This window comes from Temnothorax nylanderi, unplaced genomic scaffold (genome assembly GCF_030848795.1).
Source record: "Temnothorax nylanderi isolate EJ_2023f unplaced genomic scaffold, tnyl_v1.0 TNYL_tig0166_pilon, whole genome shotgun sequence".
Taxonomy (NCBI): domain Eukaryota; kingdom Metazoa; phylum Arthropoda; class Insecta; order Hymenoptera; family Formicidae; genus Temnothorax; species Temnothorax nylanderi.
In genome coordinates this window covers 20,276-42,575 of record NW_027249228.1, presented here as the reverse complement: position 1 = coordinate 42,575, position 22,300 = coordinate 20,276, and the positions used below count along the sequence as shown (strand labels likewise).

The window sequence follows — 22,300 nt, the reverse complement described above, 5'->3', positions numbered from 1 at the left end:
CGTAATACCGGCTCACTACATTGGCCTGTGGCTAAATTTCTAAGTCGATGAAGATAGGCCGTGGGTCTTTCGTCGCCCATCTCGTTACCGCGAAGGAGGCGGCGAAGTCGTCTTTCATCTCCTTCATCGTAGGACGCAATTATTCGTTTTTTAAGGGCTTCATACTTCCCGTCTTGAGGAGGTGCGAGGATTATATCCGATACGCTATCTAAAACTTCCCCAGAAAGCTGAGCGGCTAGCTGTCGAAACTTACTTATATCGGAAGTAATACTGTTGTTTAAAAATGCCAACTCGATTTGTGCAAACCATAAGCGTGGATTTTGCTTGTAGAAAGGCGGCAACGTAATTTGGCGAGCTTTAATTACCGCTAGTTGTTGTTCTTCTTGGCCTAATAGGCGATGGTCGGCATCGGCTTGCGATCCTTGGGCGGTATCATCGTGCGTTCCTCGAGCGGTATCATCGTGCTGATTTGGTATTGCTGCCGTATTTTCCGCGGTCGTCGACTTTGGCGGCGAACGTGTTATCATCTTAATGCGATTCGATGTTCCTTGTCGGGGTCACCAATATGTAGCGAGGGTATTATCAATAGAATCGATAGATTGCTTTTTTTACGATGTTAACGTCTTTATTACAAACTTAGATCTCTCTCGACTTCTTACCAACAGTGAATATATATTAATGTAGAATGGTAAAGTGGCGCCGTCTAGGGATATCGTCAAGCTGGCGCTGTCTAGGGAATAGTCACCACACAGCTACGCCGTACGCTGACATCTCGTGGCAGTACAGTAACAATACGGTAGCAGTATTTTGTGCGGGAATCGCACGCTTGGTTATCTGGGATGGTACGTAACCGTAACCTCACTAAACTCCGTTGGTCACGTGGGCACCATAAGCCGCGCTTACAGTATTAATGGCGAGTTCACACAACATACAGATTTCGAGATAATTGCAAAAACGACTCCGCCCCGGGGCCGACTTCGCCCCGGTCTCCCCTACTCGAATTATCCGGGTACCCGCGGAACTGGTCCAGATCCGTATACACGGGTAACGGGCGAACGGGCGGGTACCCGAGTATCTTTTTTTTTTATGTCGGACTTTTACCGACTAAAACCCCACCGGGTGTCCACCTCTGCGCTTAACAGGGAGGTGACGGGAACTAACTATTGTACCCGAGTATCTGGGTATCCGTTTCTTTTTCCGAGCTCTAAGTTATAATACTTCAAAATTGTACTTTAGGAATAATTACATATTTTTTAAGCATGTATATTAATTAATTCTTTTTATTTAGAATATTTTTAACGTCCTCTAAATGAATTCGCCATTCACACGAATATATTTTTCGAAGCTTCGAAGCTTTGAAGCTTCGAATATCGAAACCTTCGAAGTAAATCACCAGCCCTAATACAAGAGACATGACAGTGTCTCAATTCCCAGACACAATGCGAGGCGATAGTGATAGCGATAGCAACAGCGACAAAATTTTCAACCTATCGGAAGCCATGTATCAGTGCTGTACCTTTGTCAGCAATTTTGTCGCTATCGCTATCGCTATTGCATTGTATAAGGGGCTTCACGCTAAGTGTGCGCACCAGCGATACAGGCAGTGAAACAGAAAGTGTCTATATGTATATCTGAAGTATCAAGATGAGCAAAAGCATGATTGTCACATCTACAAAATAGTAAGCAGATGAAAGGACCCCGCCATAATCATACGTATTTTGGGTTTCGGTGAAATAAGCTGAAACTTTGGATTTAACTAGTTTATGTGATACTGATCACAAAAGTCACAAGGGCAATATTCATAAAAATCAACCGTTTAGATGCTGTCATCGTTCAAAAGTCAAAATAAGGTGTTATTTCAATACTATTGTGGGATAGTGGATTTCGGTGAAATTGGCTGAAACTTTGGAAATAGATAATTTATGTGATGCTGATCAAAAGTCATCATACGCATGATCCCCAAAAATCAACCTTTTGGCCTCCATGAGCCGTTGCCCTTAATAATAACTATAGTATAACAGCAACAACATCACCAGGCCTATTGTGCAACTAAAAGTATTTGAGTAAGTGTGTGCGTGCGTGCGTGCGTGCGTGCGTGCGTGCGTGCGTGCGTGCGTGTGTGTTTTTAAATTTTAAATTTGCATACTTTCAAGAAACATCGAAGAAAAAATCTAGTGGATCAGAAACTTGCACATTGCTTCCGTATCATTTTATTTCGTCCATAAAGCTTCCTCTATGAGAAAGCCATACTATTTTATGTTAATAATTATGTTGCTCAAAAACAAGCTAGCTTTGAATAGGAACAATGCTAACAATCCGTAATTATAAGGAAGCAATGTGCAAGTTTCTAACTTGCACACTTTTTAATTTTTAATTTATTAATTTGCGAATTAAAAAGATAAAAGTCCTCGGCAGAAGCAGAGACCGCTCTGAACTCTATCATCCTACCCGCGTGATTATGCGCGTTATGCGCGAGAAAGAATACTGAATATCCTGGCGTTACTTTTATACCCTTTCGGAATGTCGATCCAGTGAGTGAGGGCTGGTGCGAGGGGAGGGGGAGGGCGATTGGGTCATTGGAGGCTCCCATTGGACCCTCATAGGAAGGGGCTCCTCATAGGATGAAAAGAAAGAAAATGAGGGAGAAGAGGATTGGACACCTCGGTCTAACTCCTCTTGACTATTATTTTTGGGTAATGATGATGCCAGCGATACTGCAATTTTCAAGCTCCATAACTTGAAAAATACTTAATAAAAAATACTTTATTATAGTGTTTTGAAAAGCTCTTGAGATAAGCTACAAGAATATGCAATAAAAAATTGAGGTTTTTATTTAAAAATTTCGAAGTAGGGGAGACCGGGGCGGAGTCGTCACTACAATTATCTTGAAATCTGTATGTTGTGTGAACTCGCCATTAATATTGTAAACACTACTTATAGTGCCCATGTGACCAACGGAGTTTAGTGAGATTATATGCCATGTTGTGATTTTCATTAAGGGTCGACAGGAGTTAGAGTGGAGACCTCTGTCGGGTGTGCTTAGCTGCGAGTCCGTATTTTATTTGTTATAAATTTTTTAAGAGCCAAAATGGAAAATCCGGCTATGTACCGGTTTGCGGCTGATCTTACTGATTAAAACGAGCATAAGTTTAATGAGATTCGTTAATTAATTTGGCTAAAATTTGGGAAAAACCGTTTTAAAGCAGCTTTTCAAATATTTTTCATAGAGGCTCTTCCGTAGCTTGCAAAACTGCTTTGAAACGGTTTTTCTCAAATTTTAGCCAAATTAATTAACGAATCTCATTAAACTTATGCTCGTTTTAATCAGTAAGATCAGCCGCAACCCGGTACATAGCCGGATTTTCCATTTTGGCTCTTAAAAAATGTATAATAAATAAAATACGGACTCGCAGCTAAGCACACCCGACAGAGGTCTCCACTCTAACTCCTGTCGACCCTTAAGGCAAAAGTGTTTTCGGAGGTCAAAAGTAAAATTTTTTGCGCGTCGAAAATTTTAAATATTTTAAATATTATTTTCTCCGAATCTCGAGATAAGTGATTCTGAAGAGTAATCCATGCTGAACACGAATCCAGTAAAATTTTTTTTATTTTTGTTGATTTCTAATATTTCATGAGCGATCAAACTTAAAGTCTGTCCGGGCCGAAGTCGTCACCAAGCCATATCATGGAGGCTTCGGGCGAAAATCAAAGTCAAAGAAGCAGCAGTGGTCGGATTCCGGCGAGGATTTGGATTTGGATAATATGTGCTGCGTGTGCTTAGAGATGACAGAATAGAGCCGATGAGAAACAGTGCATTTCGTGCGAGCGTAGGGCACATAAGTGTGTGCGCTTTTCTTGTAATTATTTTCCGCTATCGTGTTTTTAATTAATGTTTCCATTTTTCTATTAAAAAATAATTTATAAAATGTCTCCTATCATTTTTCATGATCGGAATTATGAATTTTCATTTAAAATTCAGTCCGAGAATGGAGTGACGACTCTGCCCCGGCAATTTTAACATTTCAATTTTTGCACCTTTGTTGTTTTCACTCTATACCAGTTGAACAAAGCGACGTAGACCAACAATTTTCTTATAAATTTTGTAGCCAAGGGTTCACTCTTTACAACGATATACCACATTTTACTAAAATTATTTGTTTTGTTGTTAAAAATCGGCACCGAAAAAATAGTGACAACTTCGCCCCGGTCTCCCCTAATCTTTATATAACCTTTACCTAACGACAACACTCTTCAAGGTCATACTAAATATTGCTATGTAATGTGTTACTTAAAAAAATGCGCCATGCTATCTGCCGCAAGGTGGTGTGTGGAAATAATAGCGCTTTATCATTTTCTTGCCACAAAAAGAAAAAATAATTATTTTTTGGCTCGCGATCTTATATCGCGATTGCTATTTATGTACGCAAAATTCACACGCAAAAAATATTATTCTAGTGCTAAGAAAACCAATTACTCAGTTTTCTCTTCTTTTAAGTAACGATGATCTTTACAAAAAATGTTTTCTTGATAATACTACTTAAAATAAATAATATTCTAAATTCTAATTATTCAGTTCTTCAGTTAAGAATATAAAATTAAAACAAAAATTTGATTTGCTAATTATTTTGATAGGAGAAGTCAAGGCTACGAGGGTCAGACGCAGATCACAGTGCGTAATATCAGAAATAACTTATTTATTCGTCGTTTTGATACATTACATCGATCCGTACGTTTTGGCTCAGCTTTGAACCATCTTCAGCGGTAGTTACAGAAGTTAAGTTACACGTTCTCCGTACCGTATGGTGAGTTTACTGATTCAAAGTATCAGAAACATAGACCAATTGATCCATATCTGTAAATTCGTTCAATTAATGTTGAGATATTAAAAAGATACCTTAGGAAACTCACCATTCGGTCTGAAAAACGTGGAATACAGAGCCATGTACATAATGAATACTCTCTGCGAGAAGACTTGACGATCTTGTCGACACGACACACAATGATATGAAAGGTCTTGCAAGAAGAGGCATGTCGTAGGTCAACACACCGGCGAGGATTATAACAAAGCACGATTTGACACTGTCACAATATTGCATGTATACCAATAGTAAAACCCCGATTTGCCAACGACCAAAGTTCATGAGCATGGATTACAATTTGTTCAAAACCGTGACATATGCATGATGCAAAAAATCCGTGTCATTTTGAGACGGTGTCAAATCGTGCTTTGTTATAATCCTCGCCGGTGTGTTGACCTACGACATGCCTCTTCTTGCAAGACTTTTCATATCATTGTGTGTCGTGTCGACAAGATCGTCAAGTCTTCTCGCAAAGAGTATTCATTATGTACATGGCTCTGTATTCCACGTTTTTCAGACCGAATGGTGAGTTTCTTAAGGAATCTTTTTAATATCTCAACATTAATTGAACAAATTTACAGATATGGATCAATTGGTCTATGTTTCTGATACTTTGAATCGGTAAACTCACCATACGGTACGGAGAACGTGTAACTTAATTTCTGTAACTGCCGCTGAAGATGGCTCAAAACTGAGCCGAAACGTACGGATCGATGTAATGTATCAAAACGACGAATAAATCAGTTATTTCTGATATTACGCACTGTGATCTGCCTCTGACCCTCATAGCCTTGACTTCTCCTATTTTAATCTCGAGGGTCCTCATATTACTTTATTTATTATTTTGACTTTTCTTTCATAAAATTTTATTATGTTCTTTGAAGGAGTATAAATTCTTCTTTCGAGTACATGATAAAGACTCTTTCTAAAATTTGTACATTTTAAGACTATTATCAAGAAAATATTCTTTCTTAATGACAACCGTTACTTACTAAAAGAAAAAAAGTAAATTGAGTAATCGCTTTTTTAAGCAGTACAATTGATATTTCCCTGTGTATGCATGTACACACGTATGTACATACGTACGCACAAAAAATTTTTCTATGTTGTTAGAAAATTTTATTTCTATTTAAAAAAGGCGAGAAACTATCATCGCTTAGGACGGGGGCCCGGCGTTACGCGCCACTCGTGCGTAATCATCGCCGCTTGTAGAAAACAACTGCCCGCGCGCCGACCGCGGGGCGGCCGCATCTCGCCGCGCGCTTGGATTTGGCGGTGGGCCGGGCCAATACGGCGATTTTTAATCATTAATAACTCATCAACTATCGCGAAAATTGCAAAATGGTACATGACTTTTCGACTCAGTTTGGCTCGCTCTATCTAAATATGAGAAAAGTACCAAACATTCAGTGACACCCTGTATAATAACAAATAATTTTAAATTTGTAATAAAAAAGAATTCTAAGGTAATCTTTACCTGACTTTGACAACACTATTCAACTTTATATTAATATTTCTATGTAACGTGTCACTTAAAACCCCACAACTTTTATATATAATATTTTTTTCGAAAATGCGTAGGTTTCGTAAAATTAGGGGTTTCGACACTTTTTATACGCTCTGTATATTCTATATGTCAAATTCAAGAAAAATTCTTTGAGAAAAGAAATTCGAAGTTAATATGTCATGATTTTTTCTGTTTATTACTAATAGGTCTTAGTGGTTTAACTACGACATCAGTACAGGGTAGTATCGTACACGGTACACCGGCGCAGCCACCAGCCACACCTTTAGATTTAAGTCCACTTAGACATCATAGATCACCTGCCACTACTCCTGTAAGTTACTCACCCAGCAATAGTCCAGCATTGGATATGATACAAGAAGAACATCCTGTAGAAATATCAAGGGTATGTAATACTTTATTAAATATGCGGAGTAATTTATTTTAGACATCCATCTTAAATATTTTTAAAACAGTACATTTAACAAAGAAAAGTTTTAAACTAGAAAAAGAAACTCCAAAAAAGAACCGGATTTCCGGGTATCCGAGTACCTGCCCGTTCACCCGATACTGTATACGGTATATGGAATCGGTTCCGCGAGTACCGGGATAATTCGGGTACTCGTACTATGCTGGTACCCGCACAATGCAGCTACCCGTCTCGATGCGGATTGCAGAATAATAAAACATAAATTTTCACACGCTTCAAAAATTATATATAAAATATATGGAAAAATGCTTTTATTAAATTTTGTAGTTTTTTATAATTTAGTTTAACAGAATAGAATAGAGTAATCAAATAATCAAAGAAGTAAATAAGCTAATCGTTAGAAGGACCAAAATCCATGGTCGAAAAAAGCATTTTGATGATTCTGACCAAAATCAATGGCCGTATTGTCATGACGATTATAATGATAGCCAGTAGGGTCGATTAAGGGGATCCTATAGTGGCAGTCGTTACCGACATTTAGTTAAATACATACAACTTTTAATTGGCTTTACGGAATTGCAAAACTCTTTTACGGAATTAAAGTACGCACAAAAATGAAGAGCGCTATAGTCGATTTTATATCAAAAACGCAAAAAAATTTTAGGCACACAGAACTGTCACTGACGACAATATTTGCTTAATACAAAAATACTGCAGTTTATATATACAAAATTAGATACAGGCGCTGCACAGTGGTTCCAAATCCCGAAAAGCTGGCCAAAAGTCGAAAAATAAAGTTTTAATCTAGGGATTTTGACTGTTAGGTTGGGTAGAGGGAAGGTTGAAATGTAATTAACCGAGGTTTGATAGTGAGAATTGTTTATACTTGCTTTTATACAGCCAGTACAAAAGTGACCTCCGAACGATTAGCACCTGGCACGCACGCAAGGAGAAAGTAACGTTGTATTTAGAAGTATACCAAAATTCACACGTTTCACCGATTTGAATTTTATAAAATAGATCTTTTAGTTGAAAGTAAGTAGAATATGAACATGTATTTCAAATATTATATTAATAACATACAAATTAGCATATTATAAATATAATTTGTCCACATTTCTGTAAAATTACATGAGAAACTTATACAAAATTAGAGAAAAAGTTACAAGTTCTGCAGAGTTCTCAAAAAAATCTTATTGTGGATTGTAGCTTATACTGTTATTTAATAAAATAAACAAAAACTAGCTGCCCATAGCTGCCTCCGGTTTTTTTGCAAGTTTTTGTGATGAAAAATACAAATACCACACGTGTCCATGTGTCCACACTTTACGTTTTTTTCAAGTTTACTAAAAAACTAATAAAGATATTTGGCTAAAATTTTAATGGTATAACTTTTCAATCTTGCTATTAAAAAAAAACATAATTAGAATCGTTGATCTTTTAACATTTTAAAGAGGCGAATTTTTTAAGTGGACAAGTGAAGCGTAGACAGATAGCCCCATATGCGGGGCTATCTGTCCACATTCGAGGAACTATCTGTCCACATAATAAAAAACACATTATTTATATTAATTTCTATACTTATTTATAATATTATTTATTATTAATATATAATATTGAAAAAACTGCCTAGTCGTTGGAGTCAGAAAAGTAGTAGGCACTTTGTGTAGATTTTTTGACAAATTTCGTGCGTAGAGCTGACTTTTCGTTATATACGGTGGCATCAAACTGATTTTGAGTCCGTTGCAAAATCAATGTGATGAGTTTCTTTTGTCCCCTCAATTAAAATCTTTTTTTTTATTTGGGGCCTTTACTTTATCCTCGGTACAGCACAGTCAACTGACTATGACACCAATGATGATTCAACAGACGAAGACTTTGATTAATAATTTACATAAGGTATACATTTTTTATTTAATAATTATTAAACTTGACTCACTGACTCACGATACGTCAGAGTGACAGGTACATTTTAACACTGCGACTTACTGGTCTGTAATACTCCAAAGGACAATCGAATTTGAATTTCTCCTTTCTTCCTGGTCTTCCAACTCGGGAGTTAAGCGTCGAAAATGTGATCGATTCGGAGCAATTGCATACTGGCATATCCATAGCCTGACAGATTACCGAACATTCGTATGATTTTTATTTCATTGATTTGACTGCGCTTTTCTACTGATCGACTATTACTACGTTTACGCGAGCGTTACTTCTGTAGTAACTTCTGATAATTCACCCGTTTACGCGGAGTAAATTATCGTAAGTTACTACAAAATCCCGTTTACGCGAAGGAAAATCCCGTTTACGCGAAGGAATTATCGTAAGTTACTACAGAAGTAACGCTCGCGTAAACGTAGTAGGGGAGACCGGGGCTAAACCGCCAACGGGGTTGAACCGCCAAATCAAATATCTCGGAACCTGTATATTGTGCGAACTCGCTATTAACATTGTAAACGCTGCTTATGGTACCCATGTGACCAACGGAGTTTCGGCAGGTTACCTGCCGTGTTATGATTTTTACGAGGGCAAACGTGTTTTCGGAAGGTGAAAGTGAAATTTTCTGCGCGTGGAAATATTGTAATATCTGCAATAATGTTTGCTCTCCAAATCTCGAGGTACGTGATAGTAGCTATGTAACAGGTACTCCGAGCTCGGGCCGGCCGCGGGGGGTGAGGGGCGCGGGGGAATCGGGCGAGGGGGGGGGCGCGCCTGACCAATCACCGACCGGCCTTTCCGTACTACTTTTCTATAACGGAAAGGCAAGACGGTGATTGGTCAGGCGCGCTCCCCCCCTCGCCCGATTCCCCCGCGCCCCTCACCCCCCGCGACCGGCCAGAGGTTAGAAGTATTACCGACCGCGCGCGGAAATCGCGCGTCCTCCCGCGTCGGTCGTCGCGCGCAAACTGATTCTCCTGTTCACCCGATTCGTACGTTTCATGATTATTTTTCAGCGCGCGTCCAAACTCGTTCGAGGTCGCTCTCGTCATTTCCTCCTTCTATTTTTTTTCGGAGGATGCGGCGAGCGGTTGTCGTTTTTCCGGGAAAGAGCGTCTACTCTCTTCGTTCACCCGATTCGCACGTTTCGCGATTATTTTTCAACGCGCGTTCGAAATCGTTCGAGGTCGCTCTCGTCATTTCCTCCTTTTTATTCTTTTCGAAGGATGCGGCGAGCGGTTGTCGTTTTTCCAGGAAAGAGTGTATCCCGTAGGTACATCCTCCGTTTGAGATAAGGAACGAGTATAAATTGAACAGGCGCGCGACAGCGCGGTACAGTTGTTTTTTTAAAAATGAGGTATGAGTGACGAGTACGTAGACCTTTGCAAAGATTGGATCTGGTCGAAAAGATACGGGAAACCGATCGTGAAAGTTAGCGAACCGCTCAGGAGGGGTGGGGATCCGCAGTGCGTCGACGTAACGAGATATCTGATCCGTCGCGAAATCGGAATCGCCGATCGCCGATCGCACCGTATGTATCTCTATAATGAAATAATTAAAGAAAGAACAACTATACGCGACGGTAATCGCACTTATATTGATTGGGACGCGTGGAATGCGTTTTGGAGCATTTTCTATAAGCGACGGCGTTTTCTTTCATATTGATTTTGATGCGTATTGGAACTTTTGGTAACATTAGCGATGCGTACTCGCGAATGAACGATCGCCGTTATTACTCGTCCGAGGAATCGGACGGCGAACTGCGCTGTTACGAGCCCATGCCCAAGTTCTCGACCGATTCGGACGACGAATCGGCGAGAGTCGACGCGTCGTTGCCGTCAAACGTATGCGCGTCGGTGGTGAAGGAGGACGCGCGATGGAATCTGGCGACTCATCATCTGCGAAGGGAGACCGGGGCGCGAACTGCGCGCGAGCGAGCGTGGATAGAGACGGCAATGGCAAACTCCGTTAGGGCGAAGGATTATATGCGTTGCCTACCGCTCGAGTATTATCTTTACTATCAGACGGTGGACGGAGGAGAGAAGATACGTAGGATTCAGACCTACAAGTCTCGTCGTCTTTTCGAACGAGTGAAATTTAGTGTTCCCGAGGGTGGAAGACCCTTCTGGATGGGATGTGGGAAGAGTGCGACGAGTTGCTCGCCGCGGATGTCCGCGACGCGGACGGGTACCGCGCGTGGGGACGACGATGCGACGAGTGTCTCCGGCTCTTGCGGGAGAGTTGTCGAGTCAGACAATCTGGGGGGCGAGGAAACACGGGAGCCGTGAACGCTCTGGTGGCTCGAATAGCGCGATTGGAAGGTTCGAGGGAGGATCTGCGCCGACGATTCGAACGCGTCGTAGGTGCCGGTTTGGACGGTGGGGGCGGTGGTAGCAGCAGCGGCGTTAGCAGAGGATTTTCGTGGGTCGAGATCGATGCGGCGTTCCGAAGTCGCGTACTCACCGGCGCTGTGACGAATTCTACGTATATCGAACCAGCGCGATTTCTCGAGGATGCGAAGGGCACCGTGCTCGAAAAAGTGCAGGATAATTTGACCAGATACTCGTGTCTGAAGGTCAATGTCATATTCAATGGAGAATTCGTAGCGGATGTTAAGACCGATGTGAAGAGTATCTCTACGCGGAACGAACAGCTCCTCCTAGGGTCCGATCTGGGCGAGTGGTACGACAGGCACGTGCGCGACGCGATTCTAGCGGCGTTGGACGAATTTCAGGAACGCGACAGCGGATGGGCGTTGTCGCGAATACTGAACTTAACGGTGAACGTTAACAAGTGCAATCCCATGCGCGTGGGATGTTGGATGGAGATACCGCGAGGTATAAAACTTAAACAAGCGGTGGTCAACGTGCGGTCGAAGAACGACACGTGTTTCGCGCGTGCGGTGGTCGCTGCTCTGTATCCCGTCGAGCGGAACGCGGACCGATGCGGTTCGTATCCCGATTACGCGACGGTGCTGAATCTCGATGGGATCAATCTTCCCATAGATCTGAAAAAGATCGGAAAGTTCGAACGTCAGAACGACGTATCGATCAATGTATTTACAACTCGGGAAGGAATTGAAAAAAAAGCTAAGTTCGGACGGGGCGCCGATGACAACGCGATCGTGCCTCTGCGGTTGACCGACGATAAGAGGCATAGACACGTAAATCTTTTGTATCTGCGCGATACGCTACGCGGCGTCAACAGGGGCCATTTCGCCTGGATAAAGAATCTGTCGCGATTGGTGAATTCACAATTGACCGCGAAACGGTGTGTGAAGCACGTTTGCGATCGGTAAGTAAAAAAAACCTGAGGAATAAGGAAACGACGAGGTATTATTTTTTATATATACTAAACACATAGTAATTACACACATTATTTCGCAGATGTCTACACTATTTCTATACGCGCGAAAAGTTGGCCGCTCACAGCGTCGACTGCGGCCGAATGAACGACTGCGCCATCGTTCTTCCGAACGAGGACGATAAGTGGCTGTCGTTCGACAATTACGACAGAAAGGAGCGACTTCCCTTCGTGGTGTACGCGGATCTGGAGTGTCTTCTCGAACAACGGGAGAGGGAGAATGTCGAAGAGGCCGCGAGAACGGAAAGATACGCTTATCAACGTCACGTACCGTTCAGCCTGGGCTACTATCTGTGCTGCACCTACGACGATACCGTATCTACGTACAAATATCGTCGCGGCGAGGATTGCGTTTCATGGTTCGTGAACGAGCTTCGCGTTCTCGCACATCGCGTTAAGACTAAATTCTCCACCAATATATCGATGGTAGAACTTACGGAGAACGAGAAACGCGAGTTTTGGCTCGCGACGCATTGTCACGTGTGTGGAAAAGCGTTCCAACCGGAGGACAAGCGCGTGCGAGATCACTGTCATCTAACCGGACGCTACAGAGGTCCGGCGCATTCTCGTTGCAATCTGAATTACAGAAATGTGTACGTGATTCCCGTGTTCTTCCACAATCTGTCGGGTTACGACGCGCACTTTATCGTCGAGAAAATCGCGAACGATTTCGAGGGTGGAGTCGAGCTCCTACCGCTTACGAAGGAAAGCTACATATCGTTCGCGAAGACCGTTAAGGAGACGCAGACGGACGGGAGATGGGATCGGTACGTGAAGCTTCGATTCGTGGACTCGTACAAATTTTTAGCCGCGAGTATCGAAACTCTGGCTTCCTATCTGGACAAGGACAAGCTGAGAATAACACGTTCGGAGTACGCGGATTTGAGCACGGAGGATCTCGATCTGCTCACTCGCAAGGGAGTGTTTCCGTACGAGTACGTCGACAGCGTGGACAAACTGCGGGAGACCGAACTTCCACCGCGCGAGGTCTTTTACAGCTCCCTGATCGACGAGACCGCGAGCGAGAGCGACTACGAGCACGCGACGAGGGTCTGGCGACGTTTTCGCGTGCGAGATCTCGGCGAGTACAGCGATCTGTATCTCAAGACCGACGTGCTTCTTCTGGCGGATATCTTTGAAAATTTTCGAGACACGTGTGTGGCGAGTTACGGGCTGGATCCCGCGCATTATTATACGTTGCCGGGGTACACGTGGGACGCCATGCTGAGATACACCGGCGTGCGTTTCGAGCTACTCACCGACATCGACATGGTGCTGTTCGTGGAACGCGGAATACGCGGCGGCCTCAGTCAATGTTCGCTCAGGTACGCGCGAGCTAACAACAGGCACGTACCGACGTACGACTCGTCCCAGCCCACTACGTATCTCATGTATTACGACGTGAACAATCTGTACGGTTGGGCTATGAGCGAATCGCTACCGTACGCGAATTTCCAGTGGCTCGACGACTCTGAGAATTTCGACGTGACGACCGTGCCGGCGGACAGCGATATCGGTTACATTTTGGAGGTGGATCTCGAGTATCCGCCGAACCTGCACGACGTCCACGCGGACCTGCCGCTGTGCCCGACGCGCGATAAACCGCCTGGTAAGCGGCAGGAGAAACTGCTCGCTACTCTCTACGACAAATCGCGCTATGTGACGCACTATCAAAACCTGCAGCAATGTCTGCGACTCGGTTTGCGTTTGACGCGCGTTCGTCGCGTTCTGCGATTCACCCAGTCACCGTGGCTTCGCGGCTACATCGAGCTGAACACTACGCTTAGGACGCGCGCGAGCAACGAGTTCGAACGGAATATGTACAAACTGATGAACAATGCCGTCTTCGGCAAGACGATGGAGAACGTGCGCGATCACGTGGACGTGCGTCTGGTGACGCGATGGGACGGGAGATATGGCGCGGAGGCGATGATCGCTAAGCCGAACTTTCACAGTAGAAGCGTCTTCTCGGAGAATCTAGTCGCGATCGAGCTGCGAAGGCTCGAGGTAAAATTCAACAAGCCGGTCTACGTGGGTATGTGTATTCTCGAGATATCCAAGACGCGTCTCTACGAGTTTCACTACGACTACATGGTGCCGCTCTATCGCGACCGGTGTCGAATTGCTTACACGGATACCGATAGTCTGATCTATTCGTTGGAGTGCGAAGACGCGTACGATCGTATGAGACGCGACATAGACAGATTCGACACGAGCGATTACGCGGAGAATAACGCGCACGGTATGCCGCGCGTCAACAAGAAGGTGCCCGGTTTGATGAAGGACGAGAACAATGGCGCGATCATGACGGAGTTCGTGGGCCTCAGAGCGAAGATGTACACTTACAAGGTACTCGGACGCGACGACACCAAGAGAATAAAGGGCGTTAAAAGAAACGTAGTCGCGAAGAGGATCACGTTCGAGGATTACGTGGCGTGCCTGCGAAACGCGCGCGAGCTGAAGACGCGCCAGTCGTGCATACGCTCGACGTTGCACGAAGTTTACACCGTGTCGGAGCAAAAACTAGCTCTCAGTCCGCACGACGACAAGCGATACGTGACGTTGAACAGCGAGGAAACGCTTCCGTGGGGACATTACGGAATACCGTTGTAAAAAAAAGAAACAATATCATAGGCTTCCTAAAAATTGTTTTATCGTAAAGTCAATAGCACGTAAGAAACAAACCGATGAATGTGTAAACTTTTATTAATAAAGTACACGTTGCGTGTGTCTACGAATGTCTAACTATTTTTTGTTACAATACAGATGCCTTATCTATCCACGAATTGTGCGAACTGTCCATTCCTAGCCACTTCACGTACACTCGATTGCCCCGCTTACGCAGGACTTTTTCCACGAGATAGACGTCGGGATCGGAGACGCGTAGCAACTCGTGTTCGTAGAATCCTCCGGCTATCGCTTCTCCGCGAATGTCTTTCAACAGGTGCGTAACGGGATTGGTCCTTTGTACTTTAGCTATGCGAAAGATCTCGGTGGTCCAATTGGGAGTGTAACCCTTTTCGAAAATCGTTTTGAATTTGCTCACGCGCACCGGATCGTCGACTCGAAATCTCGCCGGCGCGGCGATCTTCGCGCGACTGTACACCGTGCGCAGCAATTTTTCAGCAACGGTGGGCGTCACATCCGTCGGACGCATTCCGATCGTTCTGTGTCTGCGACGATTGTAATTCGACAAGAGGCGCGGCAGCGAGTCTATCCATCTGTACGATCCCTGGAGCGTGAAGAGCTTCCACATGTCGTTTTTCAACGTGCGATTGAATCTCTCCACCACCGACGCTTTCATCACCGAATACGTGGAGTAGTGATTCACCTTGTGGGCGTCGAAGATTTTGCGCGCGTCGGCGTTGTAGAATTCCTTTCCTTTGTCCGTTTGCAGATTCCTAGGGTATCGCGCGTCCTCGCGAAAGATCTTTCGGAGAGCCGTCGCGACCTCCTTTCCGCTCTTAGTCTTGAGCGGGATCGCCCAGGCGTACTTGCTCAACACATCGATGACCGTCAGAATGTAATTGTGACCCGCGTTTTCGCGCGAATACGGACGCATCTCGACCACGTCAGCCTGCCACAGGTCGTCGTAACCGCGCACCACGACGCGGCGGCGAGGAAAGTTTTTTCGCGCCGGCGCGTGCAATTCTTCCACGAGTCTACGTTTTTCCACGCTCATTCTCCTTAAGAATTTTTAAAACAGTCTTAATTGCGATGATTTCAACCTCGTGCTTATCCAGGGTATTTTTCACAGTTTCGAAATGATCTTTAAATTCTTTTTTCGCTTCTCTCAAAGCTGTCTTTTTGTGCTCCGCGATCGCTCCTTCGACGAAGCTCCTGTTCGTCGCGTCGGTGCCTATCTCCGGCGCGGCTACTCCTCGTATCTTGCGTTCCCTCGCCTCGTAAGAGCCCTGATTCAAACGGAGCGCGTCGTTCTTCAGAGTCGCGATTCCACCTCTCAATTCCTCGAGCGCGTTGTTATTCTTGATTTCTTCGATCACGACGCTCTTGAGCTGCCCAATCGCGCCCTCTACGTAGCTTCTGTTCGTCGCGTCGGTGCCGATCTCCGGCGCGGCTACTCCTCGTATCTTGCGTTTCCCCGCGTCGTAGGAATTCTCATTCAAACGGAGCGCGTCGTTCTTCAACGCCGCGATTCCACTTCTCAATTCTTCGATCGCGCTGTTCTTCTTGATCTCTTCGATTACGACGCTCCTGAGCCGCTCGATCGCGCCATCTACGTAGGTCTTGTTCGCCGCGTCGGTGTCGATTTCTGGCGCGGCTACGTGCCGTATCATGCGCTGATTCGCTTCATAATAGTTTAAACGAATGAGGAGCGTTGCGTTCCTCACCGCCAATATCTCATTTCTCAAATTTCTTTTCGCGTTGTTCTCCACCGCCGCTATCCTGCCTTTCAATTCTTCGGTGGCGCTTTTCTTCGATCGTTCGATCGCGCGCTCGACGTAACTCCTGTTCGTCGCGTCGGTGTCGATTTCCGGCGCGGCTACTCTTCGTATCTTGCGCTCCTTCGCGTCGTAGGAATCCTCGCTCATAAAGAGCGCGTTGTTGCGCGTGTAATTACGCAGGGATTCGATCGACGAGCGTAATCTCACCGTGGACGCACCGTTGATTCCGTCACCGTTGCCCCGATTTGTCAGAGACATGCCGAATTTGTTCACGGACATCGCGCTGACGGGCGCGCGATTCGTACTGCCGTCGCGATCGACGCGACCGATCAATTTATGACGAAACCGGCCTCGCGAAGTTCCTCGATTATCGACAGGATTTCGTTGTCGTGAGCGTCGTTGCCGGCCCGACGAGAGGCGTCTAGCAGTCGAAGTCGATCGACCAGCTCGTTGGGATCGTCCCAGTGAACGTAATCGATCGCGTTGTTGGTCAGTCGCATGTCCGACGGTAGTCCGGCACCCTTCGTGGTTCCAACTTTGCTAGACGGGTGTACGAGCGGCGCTATTATTTTCGTGTACTTGTGTCCCCTGTTACCCTTGACAGGCATGCCAGCGCTGCGACCGCGTTTGTGAGCGTTGGTAACGAAAAGTATACTCCTGTACGTTCGTTTGTCCTTCTCCGTGTAGACGCGAGCGTTGGGAATTCGCATGAAAATCAACTCGTACAGACCGCGCGTGCCCTTGTACCGTACACCATCGATGATCACGGAGTCATCCGGGGCTACGTCAAATCGCTTGTTACCCAGCATCGTGCCGTGCTCGCCGAGATACACTCCGTAGACGTGGTCGATCTCCTTTTTACTGTCACCGCTCAGAAGAGCGCCCACGTACTCCCGCCCTAACGGTCCTAGTTGGCTATTCAGAGCGTCGCGACCTTCCGTCGTGCTCAAAGACTCCCTGACGGACGTCTCCAGCGCGGGGGGTGGAGTCGTAGTCTCCGAGACGATCTCGTGTTCTCTGGGTAAAAACCGGACCGAATCGGCGTGGATCGGCGTAGAGCTCGCGATAGTCGTCGCGGGAGCCGAACTCAGCCGTGCTGGACGCGACTCTCTTTTTTCCGCGGTCGTTGTTGTCCTGATTGGTGTGAATACGTCGTCATCCTCCCTGTAATCGCGCTCCAGGTCGGCGCCAGCATCGTCGTCGTCGTCGTCGTTCTCGCTGTCCTTCTTCGCTCTTTTCGTCGCTTTCATTTTTCTCGCGAACGTAAAGTTACCACCATCGTCGTCGTCGTCAATTTTGTCCGACACTTTACTCTTACGTTCCACGTCATCGGCGAGCCGTTTCAGAGGTTTGACGATAGGCTCGTACCTCTTTTCCAGAGCGATCTCGCTCTCCATTTTTCCAGCCCTGAGAGCGGCGTATTTTCTGCGAATCGATGCGCGCGTTTTGGCTATCTCTCGCACGGTCCTCTCTCCCACGACCGCGCTCATACTCGCGTCGTTCGGCGAGGTGCACTGATCGGCTCTACAGCACGGCGAAGTCGTGGAACCCCCGTCTGTACCGTCCGCCTCGCAACGCGCTGTCCTTGTCTATCACGGCAAAACCGTAGGTGCGTCGCCAACACTCGCGACAGAAGGCGCGAAACTCGTCGTACGACATATCGATGTTCACGTGATCGTCGTACACGTGTCGCAGATTGGTGCCGTCCTGCCTGAACAGGATCAACAGATTTGCGTTATCGCGCACGAGATGTTTCGGTATTTTAGCGTACGTCTGACAAAGATAGAAGCAATCGATATTCGAATGTCGACCCATAGAAAAGTACTCTCTCATTCGGTCCTGCTTGTCGCAGGCCACGTCGTCGAAGACGAAGACCGAGTCGGGAAGCGCCTCGTCGGGTGGAATGACGTCGCGATTATCGGAAAATGCGCGATAGCTGATCTCGTCCATAGGCTCGAACAATCGTTCGAGGTATCGATACTTCGGTTGTTGCAGAGATTTCGAGTACACGTATACGTTCTCGAAACGAAGACCGTGCGGTTGTTCCAACAGACTCAGTAGAACGTTCGTCTTACCGCAATTCGAGGGACCACAAATGATGCAACGTACGACGTTCGGCAGGAGAGGACCGTGCCTGCGCGATTCTCCGTTTCCTCTCTCGCCCGCGCCTGACCTCGCCAGCGTTTTGCGATCCAGATTCGAGACTCCTATCGTCACCGACTGTCGCACGAATCGCATTTTGCCCTCTCTCGGTCTTTTCCGCGAGCGCGCGCTAGCTCGATTCGTTCGCGATGAGCTCCTTGATCGCCGGAAAGGGTGAGGGAAGCGCGGACGTTTCGTTTCGTTTCGTTGCGCGTGCGCAAACGCCTCGCGCGCGGGTATAAATAGCGCGAGCGTGACGCCGTATTCGTATAAAAATTAGTCTAAAAGCAACCATTCGTTCGCGCGCATCGGTGATCGAGATGTTTCTCATACTGACGGAGAGGCACGATATTCTCAATCTAACGGCCGAGGATCTGGAATTCGTTCCGAAGATCGTTCTGTTGCGCAATTTTGAGAAATACGTGCACCTGCTGTGGGACCGTTTGCCGGAACATATAAAAAAGGATCCCGAGACGCAGAGATATCGCCCGTGTATGGAACATTACAATCGTCCGTGGCAGCGAACACACATAGACGGTCCACCGCCGCTCATCAAGGACTGCTACGTATGCAATAGCGTGCTCGCTATGAACGGTGAGTCATCGACTTCCCGTTCGAAGTAAGAAGAAATAAATCCTCCCACAACCGCGACCGAATGCGCGGCGCCGGTCTACTCAATCGCGCGATAAACGCTCTTCCCTTCGAGCTGCACATACCCGGCTATCAATTTTGTGGACCCGGTACGCGTCTAGCGAAAAGACTAGCGCGCGGTGAAGAAGGCATCAATCCGTTGGACGCGGCGTGTCGAGAGCACGACGTCGCGTATTCGCGAAGCGGCGAGCTCGCCGAGCGACACGTCGCCGATCGACAGCTCGCCGAGAGGGCGCGCGAGCGCGTCACCGCGAAGGATTCCACGGCTGGTGAGAGACTCGCCGCGGCGGCTGTATGGGCGGCTATGAAGGCGAAGACGAAACTGGGCATGGGTATGGAACGCAAAAGGAAAACGAGGAAAGGAATGGGATTGAGGAGAAACACGAAGACAAGAAGGAAGAGCGAGAGAAAGAAGCGGAGAATACTTCCGACAGCGAAACGCGGCGGCTTCTTGCCTTTTCTACCGATGCTGGGCGCGCTTGGTTCCTTGATCGGTGGCGCGGCTGGCGTGGCCAAAGCGGTGAGCGCCGGCAAAGCGGCGCAGCGACAACTCGACGAATTGCAGCGACACAATCGCGCGATGGAGGGTCGCGGGTTGTACCTCGCGCCGTATAAGAAGCGCAGGGGTGGCGCGAGGAGAGTCGTTGAAAAAAAAAAATTTCGCGGAAGAAGCCGACGTTAGTGCATCTACCTCCGTACGGCGTCACGACGAACGAGCAGCTCGATCGATCGGCGCGTCGCCTACGCATACCGTTCTTCCGTGGGGTGTTTATGCGCGACGCTCTGCCAACGAGGGTGCGATGTGCGGAGTGCGGCATCGTGAATCTCGACGACGCGGTGGGTCCGGGCACGCATTGGGTCGCTTACGCGAAAAAAGGGAACGTTGTGATTTACTTCGACGCGTTTGGAAATCTCCGTCCGCCGAGGGAGCTCGCGCGATATCTCGGCGAGAGCGCGATCGTGACGTACAATCGTCGCGCGTTTCAGACATTCGATCAGAGAATCTGTGGACAGCTGTGCCTGCGATTTCTTCGCGAGATCGATTGGGGGAGTGGTGGACGATTCTCCCGCGATGTCGCTGACGCTCACGTTGACCGGAACCAGCAGCGTTCTCACGGTGAGTCACTTTCCCGTTTTGGATCTGAGCGATGGCGAATATGAGCTGGGTTTAGCGACTTTTGAGACGTACAATTCGATACCGAACGTTACATCCGCGAACAATCGCTTCTACTTCGGCGAGGACGACCGGAGAATCGTCGTTCCGGAAGGATCGTACGAGCTGCGAGCCGTGAACAGATATCTGCGCGCCGCTCTTCTTTATCGCGAACGTCGCGCGCGTGAGAGAGAAAAAATTAAAGAGAAAGGAGGAAAACTGCAGACCGATGACGCTGGACGGGTAAAAGATAAAAACCGAACGGAGAAGGACGACGGTTATCACATATACGAGGACGAAGACGACGATGACGATGACGGTTATGGTATATACGAGGACGACGATGAGAACGACGACGATGACGGCGGTGATAGAACGATACTCGCTCTTCGCGCCAACGAGAATACCATGAGGAGTGAGATAAAGTGCGCCTACAGAGTGAATTTTACAAAACCAAACAACATCGGTTCTCTTTTGGGTTTCTCGCGCGATCGTATCCTAAAACCGAACAAATGGTACGTTTCCGACGGACCCGTTGACGTCATGAGCGTGAACATAATTCGCATCGAATGCAGCATCACCACGGGAGCGTACAGCAACGGACGGTCGGTGCACGCGATACACGAATTCGCGCCGAAAGTTCCACCGGGATATAAACTGTCGGAGACTCCGACGCAGATCATTTACCTCCCGATCGTCGCGCGAAACGTCACCGATATCACGGTGCGAGTCGTGGATCAGAAAGATCGCTTGATCGACTTTCGCGGTGAGGAGATAACGATTAGACTGCACATACGTCGTCGTCGCAGTTAGTGTGTGTGATACCTCCACGACCTGAAGAAAAAAGAGCGAGAGGAGGGATGCTCGTTCTGAACGGATCTAGCGCGAATTGTGCGAACGAGCGAGCTAGCCCGTTCTACGACGAGATCGGAAGCGTGGGGAAGAGAAGAGGTGGAGGAGGAAGGAGAGCCGTTCTCAGCAACGCCAACGTCAGGTTCCTACGATCGTTGGGTCTCGCCGTGAGAAACGCGTCGCCGCCGCGTCGTTTCCACATCGAAAGAAAAGGTTATGGCCGACATCCTGAACATCGGCGGTGAGCCGATTTTCGACGAGCGCATCGTTGGAATCGAGACTCACACGTATAACCCATACGTCAATACGACGTTCGGGCACAACGACGAGATACGAATACCCATACAGCAGCAGGATCTTTATACGCTGCCGTGCGACAGTTTCCTATACATTGAGGGGCGACTCTACGACGACGACGCGACGACGGAGGAGCAATACGCGAAATTAGTTAACAACTGCGTCGCGTTTATGTTCGACGAAATTCGATACGAACTCGACGGAGTGGAGATCGACCGGTGTAGAAACGTCGGAATAACCAGCACGATAAAGAACTACGTGTCGCTAACCGTCGAACGAGCCAGAAGATTGCAGAACGCCGGATGGAGTTATCCAACAAACGAATCGAATCTGAACAGCGCATCCCATCAATTCAACTTTTGCGTACCTTTGAACAATCTGTTGGGTTTCTGCGAGGACTATAAACGCGTGGTGATAAATGCGCGACACGAGCTTATCCTGATACGCGCTCGTAACGACGTCAACTGCGTCGTAGATCCGAAAAAAACCGTGCCGAGAGATCCAACCAAGGATCCTAAAATTACGTTGCTGAAGGTGCAATGGCGTATGCCTCACGTGGCGTTAAACGACGTGACTAAGTTATCGTTGTTGCGAACGTTGGAGAGCGGACGATTTCTGAGCGCGGGTTTTCGCTCTTGGGACCTGTACGAATTTCCCCTGCTGCAGAACACAACCAAGCATTCGTGGGCCGTGAAAGCCGCGCCACAA

General features: G+C 47.0%; 1 protein-coding gene across 2 annotated transcripts in view; it reads left to right on the top strand.

Annotated features, from left to right (window-relative positions):
- The window catches only part of LOC139777845 (serine/threonine-protein kinase SIK3), a 196,087-nt gene that overhangs the window by 157,285 nt on the left and 16,502 nt on the right, over positions 1-22,300 (top strand). For both annotated transcript variants that reach the window (XM_071715484.1, XM_071715485.1), the window contains one exon: positions 6,573-6,769. In XM_071715484.1, coding sequence (XP_071571585.1) covers positions 6,573-6,769 — 197 coding nt within the window. The remainder of the gene's footprint in view (positions 1-6,572; positions 6,770-22,300) is intronic.